The following is a 22,647-nucleotide window of genomic DNA, read 5'->3' on the forward strand; positions in this document are numbered from 1 at the left end:
TTCTCATGTGTAGCCAATAGGAGTTCTAGAATGCCTACATGCAATGCCATTGGCTAATACCTCTTAGCCAATGATTGATAGGGAAATGGACCTGCCCCATGCGCCCTGTGATTGGCTGGTTGGGGCTGTGGAATGTATTATTACTCAAAGCTATGGCATCGCATCGAGATTCTAAAACAGTTAGAATTTCAATCCCCCTGGCTTTTATTTTCTTTTTCATGTGGGAGCTAATAATTCCGCCCGTTTGTAGCGAGAACATTAAGGATGGTGTTTGAATGTGTGGTGTTGATTGCTTCTGGTATTTCCGGGGCGAGGCTTCACTACGAGTGGAGCAAGCTGAAGGGGCTGAGAGAAGGAGGGGGGAATCGGAGAACAGACTGATTCCTGGGATGGCAGGACTGTCGTATGAGGAGAGATTGGGTCGACTAGGCCTGTATTCACTAGCGTTTAGAAGAATGAGAGGGGATCTCGTGGAAACGTATAAAATTCTGACAGGGCTTGACAGACTGGATGCAGGGAGGATGTTTCCCTTGGCTGGGGGGTCTAGAACGAGGGGTCAAAGTCTCAGGATACGGGGTAGGACATTTAGGACTGAGATGAGGAGAAATTTCTTCACTCAGAGGGTGGTGAACCTGTGGAAATCTCTACCACAGAAGGCTGTGGAGGCCAAGTCACTGAATATATTTAAGAAGGAGATCGATAGATTTCTAGACACAAAAGGCATCAAGGGGTCTGGGGAGAGAGCAGGAAAATGGTATTGAGATAGAGGATCAGCCATGATCATATTGAATGGCGGAGCAGGCTCGAAGGGCCGAATGGCCGACTCCTGCTCCTATTTTTCTATGTTTCTAACATGGAACGGAGGTGGGTGGGGCATCTCACAGATATTGGAGAAGGAGGGTAGATCTCAGAGAATGAGGAAGGAAGTGGGATCACTTGAGATCTAAGGGAATCAAGGGGTATGGGGATCAGGCGGGAAAGTGGAGTTGAGGTTGAAGATCAGCCATGATCTTATTGAATGGCGGAGCAGGCTCGAGGGGAAGTACGACCTACCGCTATTTCTTATGATCTTATCACATAGATATGGAGAAGGGGGCGGGATCACCGAGATATTGGAGGAGGAGGGATCTCAGAGATATGGAGAAGGAGGAGGGATCACCGAGATATTGGAGGAGGAGGGATCTCAGAGATATGGAGAAGGAGGAGGGATCACCGAGATATTGGAGGAAGGATCTCAGAGATATGGAGAAGGAGGAGGGATCACCAAGATATTGGAGGAAGGATCTCAGAGATATGGAGAAGGAGGAGGGATCTCAGCGATATGGAGAAGGAGGAGGGATCTCAGAGATATGGAGAAGGAGGCGGGATCACCGAGATATTGGAGGAGGGACCTCAGAGATATGGAGAAGGAGGAGGGATCTCAGAGATATGGAGAAGGAGGCGGGATCACCGAGATATTGGAGGAGGGATCTCAGAGATATGGAGAAGGAGGAGGGATCTCAGCGATATGGAGAAGGAGGAGGGATCTCAGAGATATGGGGAAGGAGGAGGGATCTCAGAGATATGGAGAAGGAGGAGGGATCTCAGAGATATGGAGAAGGAGGAGGGATCTCAGAGATATGGAGAAGGAGGAGGGATCTCAGCGATATGGAGAAGGAGGAGGGATCACCAAGATATTGGAGGAGGGATCTCAGAGATATGGAGAAGGAGGAGGGATCTCAGAGATATGGAGGAGGAAAAGGGATCTCAGAGATATGGAGAAGGAGAAGGGATCTCAGAGACATTGGAGAAGGAGGAGGGATCTCAGAGACTAGAGAAGGAGGATAGATCCAGAGATATGGAGAAGGAGGGAGGGATCTCAGAGTGGAGAAGGAGGATAGATCTCAGCGCCATGGAGAAGGAGGGGGGTCACAGAGGTAGTGGAGGTGGGATCTCAGAGAATAGAGAAGGAGGAGGGATCTCAGAGACATGGAGAAGGAGGGAGGGATCTCAGAATGGAGAAGGAGGGTAGATCACAGAGACATGGAGAAGGAGGAGGGATCTCAGAGTGGAGAAGGAGGGTAGATCACAGAGACATGGAGAAGGAGGGAGGGATCTCAGAGTGGAGAAGGAGGATAGATCACAGAGACATGGAGAAGGAGGAGGGATCTCACAGTGGAGAAGGAGGATAGATAACAGAGACATGGAGAAGGAGGGAGGGATCTCAGAGTGGAGAAGGAGGATAGATCACAGAGACATGGAGAAGGAGGGAGTGACCTCAGAATGGAGAAGGAGGAGGGATCTCAGAGACATGGAGAAGGAGGGAGGGATCTCAGAATGGAGAAGGAGGAGGGATCTCAGAGTGGAGAAGGAGGATAGATCTCAGAGACATGGAGAAGGAGGGAGGGATCTCAGAGTGGAGAAGGAGGATAGATCTCAGAGACATGGAGAAGGAGGAGGGATCTCAGAGTGGAGAAGGAGGATAGATCACAGAGTCATGGAGAAGGAGGGAGGGATCTCAGAGTGGAGAAGGAGGATAGATCACAGAGACATGGAGAAGGAGGGAGGGATCTCAGAGTGGAGAAGGAGGATAGATCACAGAGACATGGAGAAGGAGGGAGGGATCTCAGAGTGGAGAAGGAGGATAGATCACAGAGACATGGAGAAGGAGGAGGGATCTCAGAGTGGAGAAGGAGGATAGATCACAGAGTCATGGAGAAGGAGGGAGGGATCTCAGAGTGGAGAAGGAGGATAGATCACAGAGACATGGAGAAGGAGGGAGGGATCTCAGAGTGGAGAAGGAGGATAGATCTCAGCGCCATGGAGAAGGAGGGGGGATCACAGAGGTATTGGAGGTGGGATCTCAGAGAATAGAGAAGGAGGAGGGATCTCAGAGACATGGAGAAGGTGGGATCGCACAGACATTGGAAAAGGAGGGTAGATCTCAGAGATATTGGAGAAGGAGGAGGGATCTTAAACGATGCAATGGTCTCTGTCTCAACTACTCCCTGCCACAACCATTCCATGCTTCAACAACTCTCTCCTCATTCTCAGTGACCGTTTTAAACAGATGACCCCTCGTCCCTGACTCGCCAACCAGAGGAAATATTCACTCTTTCAAAACCTCCCTGTAACTTTATTGAATCTCCTCTTAGCCTTCCCTGCTCCAGTGGAGAGAGGTCCCAGAATCTAGTTGGCCATCGAGGCCTTGGAGAGGGTGTAGAAGAACGGTCCCAGGGGACGAGGGACTTCAGTCATGTGGAGAGACTGGAGAGAAGCTGGGATTGTTCTCCTTCAAGCAGAGAAGGTTAAGGGGAGATTTAATCGAGGTGTTCAAAATTATGAGGGGTTTTGATAGAGGGATCAAGGAGGAGGGATCTCAGAGACATGGAGAAGGAGGGAGGGATCTCAGAATGGAGGAGGATAAATCTCGGAGACATGGAGAAGGAGGGAAGGATCTCAGAATGGAGAAGGAGGATAAATCTCGGAGACATGGAGAAGGAGGGAAGGATCTCAGAATGGAGAAGGAGGATAAATATAGGAGACATGGAGAAGGAGGGAGGGATCTCAGAATGGAGAAGGAGGATAGATCGCGGAGACATGAAGAAGGAGGGAAGGATCTCAGAATGGAGAAGGAGGGTAGATCTCGGAGACATGGAGAAGGAGGGAAGGATCTTAGAGAATAGAGAAGGAGGAGGGATCTCAGAGATATGGAGAAGGAGGGAGGGACCTCAGAACGGAGAAGGAGGATAGATCCACTTTCCACAGATTTAAGGTCATTGGCAAAAGAACCAGGGGGGAGAGGAGGAGAATGTTTTTTACGCAGCGAGTTGTTGTGATCTGGAACGCGCTGCCTGAAAGGGCGGTGGAAGCAGATTCAATAGTAACTTTCAAAAGGGAATTGGAGAAATACTTGAAGGGGAAAAATTCACAGGGCTGTGGGGAAAGGGCAGGGGGGAGCGGGACTAATTGGAGAGCTCTTTCAAAGAGCCGGCACAGGCACGATGGGCCGAATGGCCTCCTCCTGTGCTGTAAGATTCTATGAAGTCACAATCCATCAGTTCTGAAGGAGTTCTCTATTCTGTTGTGTCACAAGGGAATTGTGAGGTCAGAATGGTGGGGTTCTGCGAAGTGGAGGTGTTGGAGTTTTGAGCTGCTTTCTGCTCAAGAGCACACAGGAAGATTAAGCAGCACAGACGGCAAGGATCATGCTACGAGTGTGAAGAGATGCAAAATATGAGGGGAGAGAAGAAAGCGAAGCAAGAGAGAGCTGAAAAGTGAAATGAGCTAGAATCCAGTGACGATGAGAGGGAGCGGCGAGGAGAGAGTAAAGGGAAGATGCGTCCAAAGCAGAGAAAGAACATAGACAGCATAAAGGGTGGAGGGAAGAGGAGAGACAGCAGGGAGAGGACGGAGAGCGGAGAGAGGAGAGGGAGCAGAGAGGAGAGGAGAGGGAGCAGAGAGAGGACGGAGAGCGGAGAGAGGAGAGGGAGCGGAGAGGAGAGGAGAGGGAGCAGAGAGAGGACGGAGAGCGGAGAGAGGCGAGGGAGCAGAGAGGAGAGGAGAGGGAGCGGAGAGGAGAGGAGAGGGAGCAGAGAGAGGACGGAGAGCGGAGAGAGGCGAGGGAGCAGAGAGAGGACGGAGAGCGGAGAGAGGCGAGGGAGCAGAGAGGAGAGGAGAGGGAGTGGAGAGGAGAGGAGAGGGAGCGGAGAGGAGAGGAGAGGGAGCAGAGAGAGGACGGAGAGCGGAGAGAGGCAAGGGAGCAGAGAGGAGAGGAGAGGGAGCAGAGAGAGGACGGAGAGCGGAGAGAGGCGAGGGAGCAGAGAGAGGACGGAGAGCGGAGAGAGGCGAGGGAGCAGAGAGGAGAGGAGAGGGAGCAGAGAGGAGAGGAGAGGGAGCAGAGAGAAGAGGGGGAGCAGAGAGAGGAGAGGGAGCAGAGAGGAGAGGAGAGGGAGCAGAGAGGAGAGGAGAGGGAGCGGAGAGGAGAGGAGAGGGAGCAGAGAGAAGAGGGGGAGCGGAGAGAGGAGAGGGAGTGGAGAGAGGACGGAGAACGGAGAGAGGAGAGGGAGCAGAGAGGACAGGAGAGGGAGCAGAGAGAAGAGGGGGAGCAGAGAGAGGAGAGGGAGCAGAGAGAGGAGAGGGAGCAGAGAGGACAGGAGAGGGAGCGGAGAGAGGAGAGGGAGCAGAGAGAGGACGGGGAGCGGAGAGAGGCGAGGGAGCAGAGAGGAGAGGAGAGGGAGCAGAGAGGAGAGGAGAGGGAGCAGAGAGGAGAGGAGGGGGAGTGGAGAGAGGAGAGGGAGCAGAGAGAGAAGGAGAGAGAGAAGAGAGAAAGAAAAGAAGAATGGAGTGATGGCGGCAGGTGTAGAAGGGAAAGGATATCGAAAGCAATATGGAAAGCTACCGCATTCAAGTACGTTGGTATTAAGCATTGTTTCGGTTCCATATGCACAGTCCTTCAAAGGACTATTGTATCCTTCAAAGCGACAGTGCGTTTTCGACATACCTTTCGACATGTCGAGAGTAAAGTGCTTGAGTTTTGCCCTGGACCAACGTGGAGATGTGTTGGGTCATTCTATGGCCCAGCTTGTGTTGTTTACCATGCGCGGTAACAGATGAATCAACAGCACAGACAGAAATGAATGGGTTTGATTTAATAGCCGTTACGGAGTCGTGGTTGCAGAGTGACCAAGGTTGGGAACCAAATATTCCAAGGCTACTTGATTTTTAGAAGAGATAGGCAGAATGGAAAAGGAGAGCGGGGTTGGGGTAGCCCCGATAATAAAGGATGGGATAAAGACAGTAGAGAGAAAGGATCTTAGCTCCGAAAATCAAGAAGTAGAATCGGTTTGGGTGGAGCTAAGAAACAACAAGGGGCAGAAAACATTGGTGGGAGTTGTTTATAGGCTCCCAAACAGTAGCTGTAATGTAGGGCAGAGTATAAATCAGGAAATTAGAGGTGCATGTAACAAGGGTAATCCAATCATCATGGGGGACTTTAATTTTCATATCGACTAGGCAAACCAAATTTGCAGTAATAGTGCGGAGGACGGGTTTGTGGAATGCATTCAAGTTAGTTTTCTAGATCAGTATGTCGAGGAAATAACTAGGGAACAGGCTATTTTAGATCTAGTATTGTGCAGTGAGACAGGGTTAATTAATGACTTTGTAGTAAAGGAGCCTCTGGGGAGCAGTGATCATAATATAATAGAATTTTATATTGAGTTTGAGAGTGATTTCGTTAAGTCTGAAACTAGGGTCTTAAATCTGAACAAAGCACACGACGTAGGTATGAGAGGCGAGTTGCCTAAGATAGGTTGGGAAACGAGATTAAAAGCTATGATGGTAGATAAGCAATGGCAAACATTTAAAGAAATAATTCATAATTCACAACGAATATACATTCCCTTAAGGAATAAAAATCCCACGGGGAAAAATGGTCCCACCGTGGCGAACAAGAGAAGTTAAGGATAGTATTAGATTAAAGGAAGAGGCTTATAATGTTGCCAAAAAGAGTAGTAAGCCTGAGGATTGGGAGGATTTTAGAAATCAGCAAAGGAGGACCAAGAAATTGACAAAGAAAGAGAAAATAGAATGAGAGTAAACTTGCGAGAGCATTAAAACAGACTGTAAAAGCTTCTATAAGTATGTAAAAAGGAAAAGATTAGCGAAAGTAAATGTGGGTCCCTTACAGGCAGAGACAGGAGAAATTATAATGGGGAATAAGGAAATGGCAGAGACATCAAACAACTATTTTCAATCTTTTTTCACTGTAGAAGATGCAAAAAAATATTCCAGAAATAGTGGGGAAGTCTAATGAGAATGAGGAACTTAAAGAAATTCATATTAGTAAAGAAATAGTACTGAAGAAACTAATGGGACTAAAAGCTAACAAATCCCGAAGGCCTACATCCTAGGGTCTAAGCGAGGCGGCTGCAGAGATAGTGGATGCATTGGTTTTGATCTTCCAGAATTCCCTAGATTCTAGATTGCTCCCGGTGGATTGGAAGGTAGCAAATGCAACACCGCTATTCAAGAAAGGAGGGAGAGAGAAAATGGGGAACTACAGACCAGTTAGCCTGACATCAGTAGTAGGGAAAATGCTAGAATCTATTATTAGGGATGCGGTAACAGGGCACTTAGAAAATAATAATAGGATTGGGCAGAGTCAACACGGAGTTATGAAAGGGAAATCATGTTTGACAAATCTGTTAGAGTTTTAGAGTTTTTTGAAGTTGTAACTAGCAGGGTAGCTAAGGGGGAACCAGTGGATGTAATCATAGAGTCATAGAGTCATAGAGTTATACAGCACGGAAAGAGGCCCTTCGGCCCATCGTGTCCGCGCCGGCCATCGAGCCCGGTCTAATCTAATCCCATTTTCCAGCATTTGGTCCGTAGCCTTGTATGCTATGGCATTTCAAGTGCTCATCTAAATGCTTCTTGAATGTTGTGAGGGTTCCTGCCTCTACCACCCTTTCAGGCAGTGAGTTCCAGATTCCAACCACCCTCTGGGTGAACAGGTTCTTCCTCAAATCCCCTCTAAACCTCCTGCCCCTTACCCTGAAACTATGCCCCCTGGTTATTGACCCCTCTACTAAGGGAAAAAGTTCCTTTCTATCTACCCTATCTATGCCCCTCATAATTTTGTACACCTCAATCAGGTCCCCCCTCAGCCTTCTCTGCTCCAAGGTAAACAATCCCAGCCTGTCCAGTCTCTCTTCATAGCTGAAGCGCTCCAGCCCAGGTAACATCCTGGTGAATCTCCTCTGCACCCTCTCCAAAGCAATCACATCCTTCCTATAGTGTGGCGACCAGAACTGCACACAGTATTCCAGCTGTGGCCTAACTAGCGTTTTGTACAGCTCCATCATAACCTCCCTGCTCTTATATTCTATGCCTCGGCTAATGAAGGCAATTATCCCATATGCCTTTTTAACCACCTTATCCACCTGTTCTGCCGCCTTCAGGGATCTATGTACATGCACACCAAGGTCCCTCTGATCCTCTGTCTTTCCTAGGGTCCTACCATTCATTGTGTATTCCCTTGCCTTGTTAGTCCTCCAAAATGCATCACCTCACACTTTTCAGGGTTAAATTCCATTTGCCACTGTTCCGCCCATCTGACCAACCCATCTATATCGTCCTGCAGACTGAGGCTACCCTCCTCGCTATTTACCACCCCACCAATTTTCGTGTCATCTGCGAACTTACTGATCATACCTTTTACATTCACATCCAAATCATTAATGTGGACCACAAACAGCAAGGGACCCAGCACCGATCCCTGCGGTACCCCACTGGACACAGGCTTCCAGTCACAAAAACAACCTTCGACCATCACCCTCTGCCTTCTGCCAGTAAGCCAGTTTTGGATCCAATGTGCCAAGGCACCCTGGATCCCATGGGCTCTTACCTTCTTGACCAGTCTTCTATGCGGGACTTTATCGAAAGCCTTACTGAAATCCATGTATACCACATCCACTGCACTACCCTCATCCACACACCTAGTCACCCCCTCAAAAAATTCAATCAAATTAGTCAGACATGATTTTCCCTTGACAAAGCCATGCTGACTATCCCTGATTAACCCTTGCCTCTCCAAGTGGAGACTAATTCTGTCCCTCAGAATTTTTTCCAATAATTTCCCTACCACTGATGTTAGGCTCACTGGCCTGTAATTCCCTACAAAATTAGGGCTCATGGGACTGGGGGTAACATACTAGCATGGATTGAAGATTTCGTTAACGGACAGAAAACAGAGAGTAGGAATAAACAGGTCATTTTCGGGTTGGCAGGCTGTAACTAGAGGGGTACAGCAAAGATCAGTGCTTGGGCCTCGGCTATTTACAATCTATATTAATGACTTAGATGAGGGGACCAAGTGCAATGTATCCAGGTTTGCTGACAAAATAAAGCTAGGTGGGAAAGTAAGTTGTGAGGAGGATGCAAGGAGGTTTAAGGGGATATAAACAGGCTAAGTGAGTGGGTAAGAACATGGCAAATTGAATGTGATGTGGAGAAATGTGAAGTTATCCACTTTGGCAGGAAATATTGAAAAGCAGAGTATTTTTTAAATGGTGTGAGATTGGGAAATGTTGGTGTTCAGAGGGACCTGGGTGTCCTTGTACACGAATCACTGAAAGTTAACATGCAGGTACAGCAAGCAATTAGGAAACCAAATGGTATGTGGGCCTTTGTTACAAGAGGATTTGAGTATAAGAGTAAAGAAGTCTTACTGCAATTATATAGGGCCCTGGTGAGACCACACCTGGAGTATTGTGCACAGTTTTGGTCTCCTTACCTAAGGAAGGATATACTTGCCATAGAGGGAGTGCAACGAAGGTTCACCAGACTGGTTCCTGGGATGGGGGGATTGTCCTATGAGGAGAGATTGAGTAGACTAGGCCTGTATTCTCCAGAGTTTAGAAGAATGAGAGGTGATCTCACTGAAACGTATAAAATTCTGAGGGGGATTGACCGGGTAGATGCTGAGAGGTTGTTTCCACCTGGCTGGAGAGTCTAGAACCAGGGGTCACAGTCTCAGGATAAGGGGTCGGCCATTTAGGGCTGAGATGAGGAGGAATTTCTTCACTCAGAGGGCGGTGAATCTTTGGAATTCTCTGCCCCAGAGGGCTGTGGAGGCTCAGTCGTTCAGTATATTCAAGGCGGAGATCGAGAGATTTTTGAATATTAAGGGATTCCAAGGGATATGGAGATAGTGCAGGAAAGTGGAGATGAGGTCGAAGATCAGCCACGATCTGATTGAATGGAGGAGCAGGCTCGAGGGGCCGTGTGGCCGACTCCTGCTCCTGATTCTTATTTTCATATGTTCCATACACCGTGTGCTGTCGGTGTGGTACCAAACCCGTGGAAGGCCTGGGAAAGTCCTAGCTCTGAACCCCAGGCCTGTGCACAGACGTGTTGGCAATGGTGACTCCAGCCTTCACTTCAACGTCCCCTGTGCCAGTAAGCAGCAAAGCGTAACAGAATTCTTTCTCTTCATCCCAGTCCAATGACCCTGCTGGAACGTGAACGTGTGTGGGACAGAAATACAGCCTTAAAATTACTCCCCGCATCTGGCGGCATTTTCAGGCTTCGCGTTTTAACAAATATATTCTCAGATTGCTGGTAACGCCGGAATTCATTGGACATTCCTCAGTTGATCTGGGAGTGTTTGATGGGACAGTGTAGAGAGAGCTTTACTCTGTATCTAACCCATGCTGTACCTGACCTGGGAGTGTTTGATGGGGACAGTGTAGAGGGAGCTTTACTCTGTATCTAACCCGTGCTGTACCTGCCCGGGGAGTGTTTGATGGGACAGTGTAGAGGGAGCTTTACTCTGTATCTAACCCGTGCTGTACCTGCCCTGGGAGTGTTTGATGGGGACAGTGTAGAGGGAGCTTTACTCTGTATCTAACCCGTGCTGTACCTGCCCGGGGAGTGTTTGATGGGACAGTGTAGAGGGAGCTTTACTCTGTATCTAACCCGTGCTGTACCTGCCCTGGGAGTGTTTGATGGGGACAGTGTAGAGGGAGCTTTACTCTGTATCTAACCCGTGCTGTACCTGCCCGGGGAGTGTTTGATGGGACAGTGTAGAGGGAGCTTTACTCTGTATCTAACCCGTGCTGTACCTGCCCTGGGATTGTTTGATGGGGACAGTGTAGAGGGAGCTTTACTGTGTATCTAACCCGTGCTGTACCTGCCCTGGGAGTGTTTGATGGGACAGTGTAGAGGGAGCTTTACTCTGTATCTAACCCGTGCTGTACCTGCCCTGGGAGTGTTTGATGGGACAGTGTAGAGGGAGCTTTACTCTGTATCTAACCCGTGCTGTACCTGCCCTGGGAGTGTTTGATGGGACAGTGTAGAGGGAGCTTTACTCTGTATCTAACCCGTGCTTTACCTGCCCTGGGAGTGTTTGACGGGACAGTGTAGAGGGAGCTTTACTCTGTATCTAACCCGTGCTGTACCTGCCCCGGGAGTGTTTGATGGGGACAGTGTAGAGGGAGCTTTACTGTGTATCTAACCCGTGCTGTACCTGCCCTGGGAGTGTTTGATGGGACAGTGTAGAGGGAGCTTTACTCTGTATCTAACCCGTGCTGTACCTGCCCTGGGAGTGTTTGATGGGACAGTGTAGAGGGAGCTTTACTCTGTATCTAAACCATGCTGTACCTGCCCTGGGAGTGTTTGATGGGACAATGTAGAGGGAGCTTTAATCTGTATCTAACCCGTGCTGTACCTGCTCTGGGAGTGTTTGATGGGACAGTGTAGAGGGAGCTTTACTCTGTATCTAAACCATGCTGTACCTGCCCTGGGAGTGTTTGATGGGACAGTGTAGAGGGAGCTTTAATCTGTATCTAACCCGTGCTGTACCTGCCCTGGGAGTGTTTGATGGGACAGTGTAGAGGGAGCTTTACTCTGTATCTAACCCGTGCTGTACCTGCCCTGGGAGTGTTTGATGGGACAGTGCAGAGGGAGCTTTACTCTGTATCTAACCCGTGCTGTACCTGCCCGGGGAGTGTTTGATGGGACAGTGTAGAGGGAGCTTTACTTGACCCTTGAATAATGCCGTCTTGTTTTCTCTCCAGCTATTAAAATGGTCTTTAGCCATTTCTGCCCTGCGATCGTTATACGTTTCCTCTGGAGCGAAGCCACGGAATTCCGGATTTCCAAGTTCTTCCTGGGCTTTGGGATTGGCGCGATGGTTGGGCTTGGTAGGTGACATTGACGCAACGGGTGAAAAGTCCTGTGCCTTTTCTTCCTGTCTTTCTCTCTGTCTCCGCTGTTGAAACTGTTGGCTAAATGTTTGAGAACTGGCGCCAATCTAAGCTGGGTGGTAATTTGACAGAAGCGCTCAACGTTCCCGCGTCAACGCAATCGGATCGATATTGACTTCCTTCGCCTGGTGTTGACAGGACACGATGGAATGTCGGTCTTTATCTCAAGAGGGTTGGATGTATTGTTATCTCCTCCTTCTTAGGCAGTCCCTCGGAACCGAGGATGACTTGCTTCCACATTAAAAATGAGTTCTCAGGTGACTGATGAGTCCAATGCGGGACCTACAGTCTCTGTCACAGGTGGGGCAGACGGTGGTTGAAGGGGCGGGTGGGTGGGGTGCTTGGGTTGACGTGCGCTCCTTCCGCTGTTTGCGCTTGGCTTCCGCTTGCTCCCGGCGAAGAGACTCGAGGTGTTCGGCGCCTTCCGGGATGCTTCTCCTCCACTTTGGGCGGTCTTGGGCCAGGGATTCCCCAGGTGTCGGTGGGGATGTTACACTTTTTCCAAGGAGGCTTTGAGGGTGTCCTTGAAGCGTTTCCTCTGCCCACCTGGGGCTCTCTTGCAGTGCCGGAGCTCTGAGTAGAGCGCTTGTTTTGGGAGTCTCGTATCGGGCATGCGGACAATGTGACCCGTCCATCGAGCGTGGTCAGAGCTTCAACGCTGCCACCGCAGGATCCTGCAAATCCACTGGCAGGATAGGCGCACCAACGGCAGTGTTCTCGCTCATTGTTATATAAAGCCTTGGTCAGACCCCGCCTGGAGTAACTGGGTTCAGTTCTGGGCCCCGCCCCTCAGGAAGGAGATCTTGTCCTCGGAGGGGGAGCGGCGCAGATTCACCAGAATGATACCCGGGGGCTGAAAGGGTTAAATTCCGAGGACAGGTTGCACAGACTGGGCTCGTATTCCCTCGAGTTTAGAAGATTAAGGGGTGATCCAATCGAGGTGTTGAAGATGATTAAAGGAGTTGATCGGGTCACGAGAGAGAGAAACTATTTCCTCTGGTGGGGGGAGTCCAGAATCGGGACTTACCTTCCTGGCAGTAGCTTCGATCAGCCTTACTCTGCCGAATCCGGCGAGCGGTGTCGGGACGCCCGTTTGGCGGCCTGTGCCTGGCCTGGCGATTGTAAGTGAGGCCGCCCGGGGCCTCAATTTCACCGGTGAGCCTCTTTACCTTCCAGCTGGATAGAGGCCGTTTACTTCATTGCTCCCGGTCCAGCTCCAGATCAGGAGTGGTTAAACAAGGCCGTCGGTAATACAAACCGAATGAGCTGGGATAAAAAACAGAAGATGCTGGGGACACTCAGCAGGCCAGGCAGCATTTGTGGAGAGAGAAACAGAGTTAACCAACGTTATGGGCCAGAAATTCGGGTCCCCACGGGTGACTCCGCGCCGGGTACTCACGCGTAGGCCCAACGAAAGTGCCGGTTTCGTGCATGCGCGGGAAACCGGAACTTCTGTTCCCTTAAAGGAAGGGGTTCACAGGTCGAACGCGTGCGCCGGGGAGGCAGCGCGTACGCCTGGAACTTCCGGTGTTTTTGCAGGTTTCTCCGGGAGGGTAAGTCTCCAAGAGCTACACTTGTAAAAAGCAGTCGCAAGGCCTGCTTTTAACAAGGTAAGTGGTGAATTAAGTTAAATTAAAACATTTTTTCCACAGGTTTATTATTTTTAAATACTTTTAAGAAAGGTAAGTTTATTTTTAGCCCTGTTAGAAACTGTAATTAATTTTTTCAAAAATTTAAATTATTGTTTAAAATAGTTATTTTATGTAATTTATAGTTATTTTAAAAATGTGATTTTTAAAAAATTTATTTGACGTTTTAGTTATGTTTTGGGGCTGAATTGTATTCATAGATTTGACAGCCCTTCCTGTCAATTTTATGAATAGAGATTCCCTGCTCCGATTGGCTTTCCATGGCCCACGTGATCCCAGGGGACGCTTCGAACTAACTGCGCCCCTGGGATACACAAGCACTGCGCGCCGGCAGTTGGAGGAGGCCCAGGATCGGAATCCCACGCGGGCCCACAGCTCAACGGCCGGCGCGCTAGGTAAGTGCAGGTCGGGGGCTTGCACCCGCGGGAAGCCCCCGACCCGAATTTCTGGGCCAATGTTTCAGGTCGACGACCTTTAGTCAGAACTGGAAAAAAGTTGGAGATGGAACAGGTTTTTAAGCAAGTGCGGGGTCGGGGAAAGGGGGGAGGGGAGGAAAGTACAAAAGGGAAGGTCTGTGATAAGGCGGAAGGCGGGAGAGATTAAGGGACAAAAGGGGTGATGGTGCGAGGCAAAAGGAGATGGTAATGGGACAAGTTGAGAAACAAAAGCTGGCTCTAGATGAGGTGTAAATGGCGATGGCAGAATGATCGACAGCTGCCATGTGGGAGAGAGAAAAAAAATGGGAGAAAAAAAATAGGGGCCGAGGTTATGATCTGAAATTGTTGAACTCGATGTTGAGTCCAGAAGTGCCTAATCGAAAGATGAGGTGCTGTTCCGCGAGCTTACGTTGAGCTTTGTTGGAACAATGTAAGAGGCGGAGGACGGAGAGGTCAGAGTGCTGGTGCAGCGGAGAATTAAAGTGACAGGTCTGGGGCTTATATCTAGAGGGATTGAATTGAAGAGCAGGGAAGTTGTGTTAAACTTGTATCGAACCTTGGTTAGACCACACTTGGAGCACGGTGCACAGACCCCGTTTCAATATTACAAAAGGGGGTACAGAGGCACTGGGGAAGGTGCAAAAAAGATTTACAAGGAGGATACCCGAACTGAGAGGTTCTAACGATCGGGAAAGACTGAACAGGCTGGGGCTCTTTTCTCTAGAAAAGAGAAGGCTGAGGGGTGACCTGATCGAGGTCTTTAAGATTATGAAAGGGTTCGATAGGGTCGACGTAGAGAAGATGTTTCCACTTGTGGGGGAGGCCAGAACTAGGGGCCGTCAATATAAGAGAGTCACTAATAAATCCAATGGGGAATTCAGGAGAAACTTCTTTACCCAGAGAGTGGTGAGAATGTGGAACTCGCTACCACAGGGAGTGGTCGAGGTGAAGAGCGTAGATACATTTAAGGGGAAGCTGGATAAACACATGAGGGAGAAAGGAATAGAAGGTTATGGTGATGGGGTGAGATGAAGAGGGGCAGGAGGAGGCTGGTGTGGAGCATGAACACCGGCACGGAGCAGATGGGCCCAATGGCCTGTTTCTGTGCCGTTCACTCGATGTAATTCTATGTAAATATATCCCTGGCCCAATTTCTTTTTTTAGCGATGATAGAAACCTTAATGTTACATCAGTTTTAAAAGTGGCTCAAATATCTGGGACAGTTTCAATCATGCAATGAAATGACATTTTTATGAATTCAAAATTTTGATCAGGTAAATGGAGACAACTATTTCCACCGGTTGGGAACTAAATTTAAGATCATCATCAGGGACACGAGCCCATAATCCAGGCCGACACTCCCAGTGCCAGTACTGAGGGAGCGCCGCACTGTCGGAGGGGCAGTACTGAGGGAGCGCCGCACTGTCGGAGCGGCAGTACTGAGGGAGCGCCGCACTGTCGGAGGGGCGGTACTGAGGGAGCGCCGCACTGTCGGAGGAGCAGTACTGAGGGAGCGCCGCACTGTCGGAGGGGCAGTACTGAGGGAGCGCCGCACTGTCGGAGGGGCAGTACTGAGGGAGCGCCGCACTGTCGGAGGGGCAGTACTGAGGGAGTGCCGCACTGTCGGAGGGGCAGTACTGAGGGAGCGTCGCACTGTCGGAGGGGCAGTACTGAGGGAGTGCCGCACTGTCGGAGGGGCGGTACTGAGGGAGCGCCGCACTGTCGGAGGGGCAGTACTGAGGGAGCGCCGCACTGTCGGAGGGGCGGTACTGAGGGAGCACCGCACTGTCGGAGGGGCGGTACTGAGGGAGCGCCGCACTGTTGGAGGGGCCGTCTTTCAGATGAGACGTTAAACCGAGGCCCCGTCTGCCCTCTCAGGTGGATGTAAAAGATCCCACGGCCACTATTGGAAGAAGAGCAGGGGGGAGTTCTCCGCAGTGTCCTTGGACCAATATTTATCCCTCAACCAACATCACTAAAAACAAATGATCTGGTCATTGATCACATTGCTGTTAGTGGGAGCTTGCTGTGTGCAAATTGGCTGCTGCATTTCCCTACTTTACAACATTGACCAGACTTAAAAACACCAATACTTCATTGGCTGTAAAGCGTTTTGGGACGTCTGGTGGTCGTGATATGCGCGATAGAAATGTAAGTCTTTCTTTCTTTCTGACTCGCCATGTGGCTTGCCATGGGACATCCACCAGTACAGAATTAAGTTTGCATCTGTTCCACGCTGTATTAAACGCCTTGGGGGAAAAATTCGGTATCGCCCTGTTTGGGGCGCCATTATTGGCCGTGCGCAAAATTTAGCACCTGGCGCTAATTATCGCCTTCGACAGCAAACTTGGCTTCTATCGCCCCTGGAGGTGATTGGAGCGCTAAATCAGGCGCTTCACACCTGCCTTAAGGCGCAAAGGCCGAGGAGCGAGGCGCTACCTCAGAGCACTGGCGAAGCAAGGAAGGGCAAATCAAAATGAACCTGCAAAGTGCTGCTCAGTACCCAAAACTCCTTCACACAGCGTTGAATCTCTCCAGAAGTCTCTCTCTCTCTCTCAGAATGCGTGGTGCAAAAATGTCACCGACAAAAAAGGCAGGAAGCGGTCGCCTTTAAATAGCGCTCCCCTAGTCCCTTCCCGACTGCAAAACGCTCCCCTCAACCTGTCGTTGCTAGCGGCAGGCGATAAGGCAGGGGGCGCCACTCAATATCCGGTCCGGGGTGCTACCGGGGCGTTGCGCACTCGACTGACATCACGATCTGCCAGCGCAGGAGATCGTGGTGGTAGTGTTTAGCGCCACCGCAAAATGTCTAGTTAATTTCACGAGCGGCGCAAACATCGCCGCGCCCGGGCGCGAGCTGCTTTGCGCCCCATTAGTGCCCTCTTAAGGCACTAACGGGAGGCGCAAACAACTGAATTTTTTCCCCCTTATGTCTGTGCACACACTTCCTCTCAACTTTCTCATTCTAAATAACCATGTCAACATTTTAGAATGGAAAATGCCTCTGTAAATATGTCACACTGTTATTACACCATCCTACCAGAGGTGGCGCCATAGCATCTCACTGTGGTGCCCACTGCCCGGCATTGCAGACAAACTCCCGTATCTCCAACTAACTCCACTTCCCAAATTGCCATTAGGTTTGCTATTTAACAATTAAAAAGTCAAAGCATTGTGTTAAAAATCAGCACAGAATGTAAGACTTCAAAATGGGGATTGAATTACGCATGCAATTCTTTGTTGAATTATACCCTCTCTTCTAGCACTGCTTCACCTGACTACTACACCTCTTGTTTAGTTCCCGTGTGCGCTGCCACAGGAGATCAACTATATTAATAATAATATTCTTGAGCATGCACGCACTTCCTGTGGTCACAATTTTTGGTCACACTTCTGCACCAATCTTTTGATCAAACTCTTAGAACATAAAAACATAAGAAATAGGAGCAGGAATAGGCCACTCGGCCCCTCGCGCCTGCTCCACCATTCAATAAGATCATGGCTGATCTCGGGCTCAAAGCCACTTCCCCGCCCGCTCCCCATAACCCTTCACTCCCTTATCTTGCAAAAATCTGTCTATCTCCACCTTAAATGTATTTAATGACCCAGCCTCCGCGGCTCTCTGGGGCAGAGAATTCCACAGATTTACGACCCTCTGGGAGAAGGAATTCCTCCTCATTTCAGTTCTAAAAGGGCGACCCTTTATTCTGAGACTGTGCCCCCGAGTTCTAGATTTCCCCACGAGGGGAAACATCCTCTGCATCTACAGGAAACTCTTTTTTATCCGGCACTGACGGGACCGGCGTGGTGCCAATTTATCAAAAAGTCCGGATTACAGAGAGGTATAGTAAAAGGTACGAGAGCCCCGTACACAGCAACAAATCCAGGCTTCCCTGTTGCTTAGCAACAGGTGCAGGAACCCCGGCCACAGGATCCAGGCGTCCCTGTTGCTTAGCAACAGGTGCAGAAACCCCGGCCACAAGATCCAGGCGTCCCTGTTGCTTAGCAACAGCTGCAGGAACCCCGACCACAAGATCCAGGCGTCCCTGTTGCTTGGCAACAGGTGCAGGAACCCCGGTTACACAGCCACAGATCCAGGAACGGCCACTAATATGGTAAAAATTACCTGAACCTACTCCTGAATTTTGCCGGTTAACAGAGGTTTCCGGTTAGTTAGGTGCCGGTAAATCAAGAGTTTCCTGTACCTTGTCGAGCCCCCTCAGTATCTTATATGTTTCAATACGATCACCTCTCATTCTTCTAAACTCCAATGAGTATAGGCCCAACCTGCTCAACCTTTCTTCATAAGTCAATCTCCTCATCTCCGGAATCAACCTCGTGAATCGTCTCTGAACTGCCTCCAATGCAAGTATATCCTTCCTTAAATAAGGAGACCACAACTGTACGCAGTACTCCAGGTGCGGTCTCACCAATACCCTGTACAGTTGTAGCAGGACTTCCCTACTTTTATACTCCAACCCCTTTGAAATAAAGGCCAACATTCCATTTGCCTTTTTGATTACTTGCTGTACCTGCATACTAACTTTTTGTGTTTCATGCACAAGGACCCCCAGGTCCCTCTGAACTGTAGCCTTTTGTAATCTTGTATGTAAACAGTTCCCTGTCACGATGGAAGTGCAGCCTCCGGCCAGTAGGCGGCACTATGGAGTGAGCTTCTCAAGACCCTCCCCCAAATTTGTCAGCATCTTGTCTATTCATCGACTGACTAGCAAGAAGGAAATTGGCAAACTGCGTGTCGCTCAACCCAGGCAATGAACATCAGGAAAAAATCAAAGACTTGCATTTATATTGCGCCTTTCACAACCTCAGGACGTCCCAAAGCGCTTTACAGCCAATGAAGTACTTCTTCAAGTATAGTCACGGTTGTAATGCAGGAAACGCGGCAGTCAATTTGCGCACAGCAAGCTCCCACAAACAGCAATGTGAAAATGACCGGATCATCTGTTTTTAGTGATGTTGATTGAGGGATAAATATTGGGCCTAGGACACCGGGGAGAACTCCCCCTGCTCTTCTTCCAATAGTGGCCGTGGGATCTTTTACATCCGCTAGAGAGAGCAGACGGGGCCTCGGTTTAGTGTCTGATCCGAAAGACGGCACCTCCGACAATGCAGCGCTCCCTCAGTACTACCCCTCCGACAGTGTGGCAATCCCTCAGTACTGCCCCTCCGACACTGCGGAGCTCCCTCAGTACTGCCCCTCCGACAGTGCGGCGCTCCCTCAGTACTGCCCCTCCGACAGTGCGGCGCTCCCTCAGTACGCCCCTCCGACAGTGCGGCGCTCCCTCAGTACTGGCACTGGGAGTGTCGGCCTGGATTATGGGCTCGAGTCTCTGGAGTGGGACTGGAACCCACGGCCTCCTGACTCAGAGGCGCGCGTGCTACCCACTGAGGATCATCGACTAATAGACAACTTTCAAATATCTTTTTCAGTATTTTACTTCCTTATGGTGGATCGATTGGACCTTTATGAGGACCAGAAGCTCTATATTCTCTATGCATTATCCAGTGAGTAACAAACACCCACACCACACCAAACTTGCCCTGGAAATCACTGTAGCCCAGTATCTAACCCGTGCTGTACCTGCCCTGGGAGTGTTTGATAGGACAGTGTAGAGGGAGCTTTACTCTGTATCTAACCCGTGCTGTACCTGCCCTGGGAGTGTTTGATGGGACAGTGTAGAGGGAGCTTTACTCTGTATCTAACCCGTGCTGTACCTGCCCTGGGAGTGTTTGATGGGACAGTGTATAGGGAGCTTTACTCTGTATCTAACCCGTGCTGTACCTGCCCTGGGAGTGTTTGATGGGACAGTGCAGAGGGAGCTTTACTCTGTATCTCACCCGTGCTGTACCTGCCCTGGGAGTGTTTGATGGGACAGTTTCGAGGGAGCTTTACTCTGTATCTAACCCGTGCTGTACCTGCCCTAGGAGTGTTTGATGGGACAGTGTATAGGGAGCTTTACTCTGTATCTAACCCGTGCTGTACCTGCCCTGGGAGTGTTTGATGGGGACAGTGTAGAGGGAGCTTTACTCTGTATCTAACCCGTGCTGTACCTGCCCTGGGAGTGTTTGATGGGGACAGTGTAGAGGGAGCTTTACTCTGTATCTAACCCGTGCTGTACCTGCCCTGGGAGTGTTTGATGGGGACAGTGTAGAGGGAGCTTTACTCTGTATCTAACCTGTGCTGTACCTGCCCTGGGAGTGTTTGATGGGACAATGTAGAGGGAGCTTTACTCTGTATCTAACCCGTGCTGTACCTGCCCTGGGAGTGTTTGATGGGACAGTGTCGAGGGAGCTTTACTCTGTATCTAACCCGTGCTGTACCTGCCCTGGGAGTGTTTGATGGGGACAGTGTAGAGGGAGCTTTACTCTGTATCTAACCCGTGCTGTACGTGCCCTGGGAGTGTTTGATGGGGACAGTGTAGAGGGAGCTTTACTGTGTATCTAACCCGTGCTGTACCTGCCCTGGGAGTGTTTGATGGGACAGTGTAGGGGGAGCTTTACTCTGTATCTAACCCGTGCTGTACCTGCCCTGGGAGTGTTTGACGGGACAGTGTAGAGGGAGCTTTACTCTGTATCTAAGCCGTGCTGTACCTGCCCTGGGAGTGTTTGATGGGACAGTGTAGAGGGAGCTTTCCTCTGTATCTAACCCGTGCTGTACCTGCCCTGGGAGTGTTTGACGGGACAGTGCAGAGGGAGCTTTACTCTGTATCTAACCCGTGCTGTACCTGCCCTGGGAGTGTTTGATGGGACAGTGTAGAGGGAGCTTTACTCTGTATCTAACCCGTGCTGTACCTGCCCTGGGAGTGTTTGATGGGACAGTGTAGAGGGAGCTTTACTCTGTATCTAACCCGTGCTGTACCTGCCCTGGGAGTGTTTGATGGGTCAGTGTAGAGGGAGCTTTACTCTGTATCTAACCCGTGCTGTACCTGCCCTGGGAATGTTTGATGGGACAGTGTAGAGGGAGCTTTACTCTGTATCTAACCCGTGCTGTACCTGCCCTGGGAATGTTTGATGGGACAGTGTAGAGGGAGCTTTACTCTGTATCTAACCCGTGCTGTACCTGCCCTGGGAGTGTTTGATGGGACAGTGTAGAGGGAGCTTTACTCTGTATCTAACCCGTGCTGTACCTGCCCTGGGAGTGTTTGATGGGACAGTGTAGAGGCAGCTTTACTCTGTATCTAACCCGTGCTGTACCTGCCCTGGGAGTGTTTGATGGGACAGTGTAGAGGGAGCTTTACACTGTATCTAACCCGTGCTGTACCTGCCCTGGGAGTGTTTGATGGGACAGTGTAGAGGCAGCTTTACTCTGTATCTAACCCGTGCTGTACCTGCCCTGGGAGTGTTTGATGGGACAGTGTAGAGGCAGCTTTACTCTGTATCTAACCCGTGCTGTACCTGCCCTGGGAGTGTTTGATGGGACAGTGTAGAGGGAGCTTTACACTGTATCTAACCCGTGCTGTACCTGCCCCGGGAGTGTTTGATGGGACAGTGTAGAGGGAGCTTTACTCTGTATCTAACCCGTGCTGTACCTGCCCTGGGAGTGTTTGATGGGACAGTGTAGAGGGAGCTTTACTCTGTATCTAACCCGTGCTGTACCTGCCCCGGGAGTGTTTGATGGGACAGTGTAGAGGCAGCTTTACTCTGTATCTAACCCGTGCTGTACCTGCCCTGGGAGTGTTTGATGGGACAGTGTAGAGGCAGGTTCACCTATAGGTCAGGCCGGGTAAAGACGGCAGATTTCCTTCCCTAGAGGAACAGTAGTGAACCAGTTGGGATTTTACGACAACCCGACAGTTTCATGGTCACTTTTACTGAGACAGCTTTTCAGTCGAGGCAGAAGATCAGCCATGATCTCATTGAATGGCGGAGCAGGCTCGAAGGGCTGAATGGCCTCCTCCTGCTCCTATTTCTAAAAAAAAATGTTTTCCTGATGTTTATACCTGAATTGAAGTTCTCAAACTGCCTTGGTGGGATTTGCAAGTGCTTTCTCTGGATTATCAGCCCAGTAACAGAACCGCTAATCTAACATACCCATTTGTAAGGCACAGTGGGTTCATCACTTCCTCTGTGGGAACGAGGTGTGAGCTTGACGAGACGCAGAACGTTTCCCGGGCAACCGTGTTCCCCGGAATATGCAACATCATGGTGGACACCCCTTGCTGATCTTCTTCATTGTCACTGGGTCAAAATCCTGGAACTCCCTCCCTAACAGCACTGGGGGAGCACCTTCACCACACGGACTGCAGTGGTTCAAGAAGGCGGCTCACCACCACCTTCTCAAGGGTCAACTAGGGATGGGCAATAAATGCTGGCCTTGCCAGCGACGCCCACATCCCGAGAATGGCAAGGCGCACTGCCGTGCCCTGTGGTGGTGGGTGGGTGGGTTCGGGGCGGTGGGAGGGTGGAGTGCGGAGCGGTGGAGGGAAGGGGCGGGGCGGTGGAGGGTGTGGGCGGTGGGTGGTGCGGGGCGGTGGGAGGGTGGTTGCGGGGCGGAGGGAGGGTGGGGGCGTGGCGGTGGGTGGTGCGGGGCAGGGTGGTGGGAGGGTGGGTGCGGGGCGGTGGGAGGGTGGGTGCGCGGGCGGTGGAGGGTGGGGCGGGGCGGGGGAGGGTGGGGCGGTGGGAGGGTGGTGGCGGGGCGGTGGGTGGTGCGGGGCAGGGTGGTGGGAGGATGGGTGCGGGGCGGTGGGAGGGTGGGTGCGGGGCGGTGGAGGGTGGGGGCGGGGCAGGGCGGTGGAGGGTGGGGCGGTGGGAGGGTGGGGGCAGGGCGGTGGGTGGTGCGGGCGGTGGGAG

General features: G+C 50.6%; 1 protein-coding gene across 1 annotated transcript in view; it reads left to right on the forward strand.

Moving 5' to 3' along the window:
• Positions 1-5,193: 5,193 nt before the first annotated feature.
• The window catches only part of dcst1 (DC-STAMP domain containing 1), a 92,881-nt gene continuing 75,427 nt past the window's right edge, over positions 5,194-22,647 (forward strand). The window contains exons 1-3 of the mRNA XM_085978728.1: positions 5,194-5,389; positions 11,562-11,687; positions 19,288-19,362. Coding sequence (XP_085834854.1) covers positions 5,329-5,389; positions 11,562-11,687; positions 19,288-19,362 — 262 coding nt within the window. The 5' untranslated portion in view covers positions 5,194-5,328. The remainder of the gene's footprint in view (positions 5,390-11,561; positions 11,688-19,287; positions 19,363-22,647) is intronic.

This window comes from Somniosus microcephalus, unplaced genomic scaffold (genome assembly GCF_052327205.1).
Source record: "Somniosus microcephalus isolate GS21.2 unplaced genomic scaffold, FLI_Smic_1.0 unresolved_chr7, whole genome shotgun sequence".
Classification (NCBI taxonomy): Eukaryota; Metazoa; Chordata; class Chondrichthyes; order Squaliformes; family Somniosidae; genus Somniosus; species Somniosus microcephalus.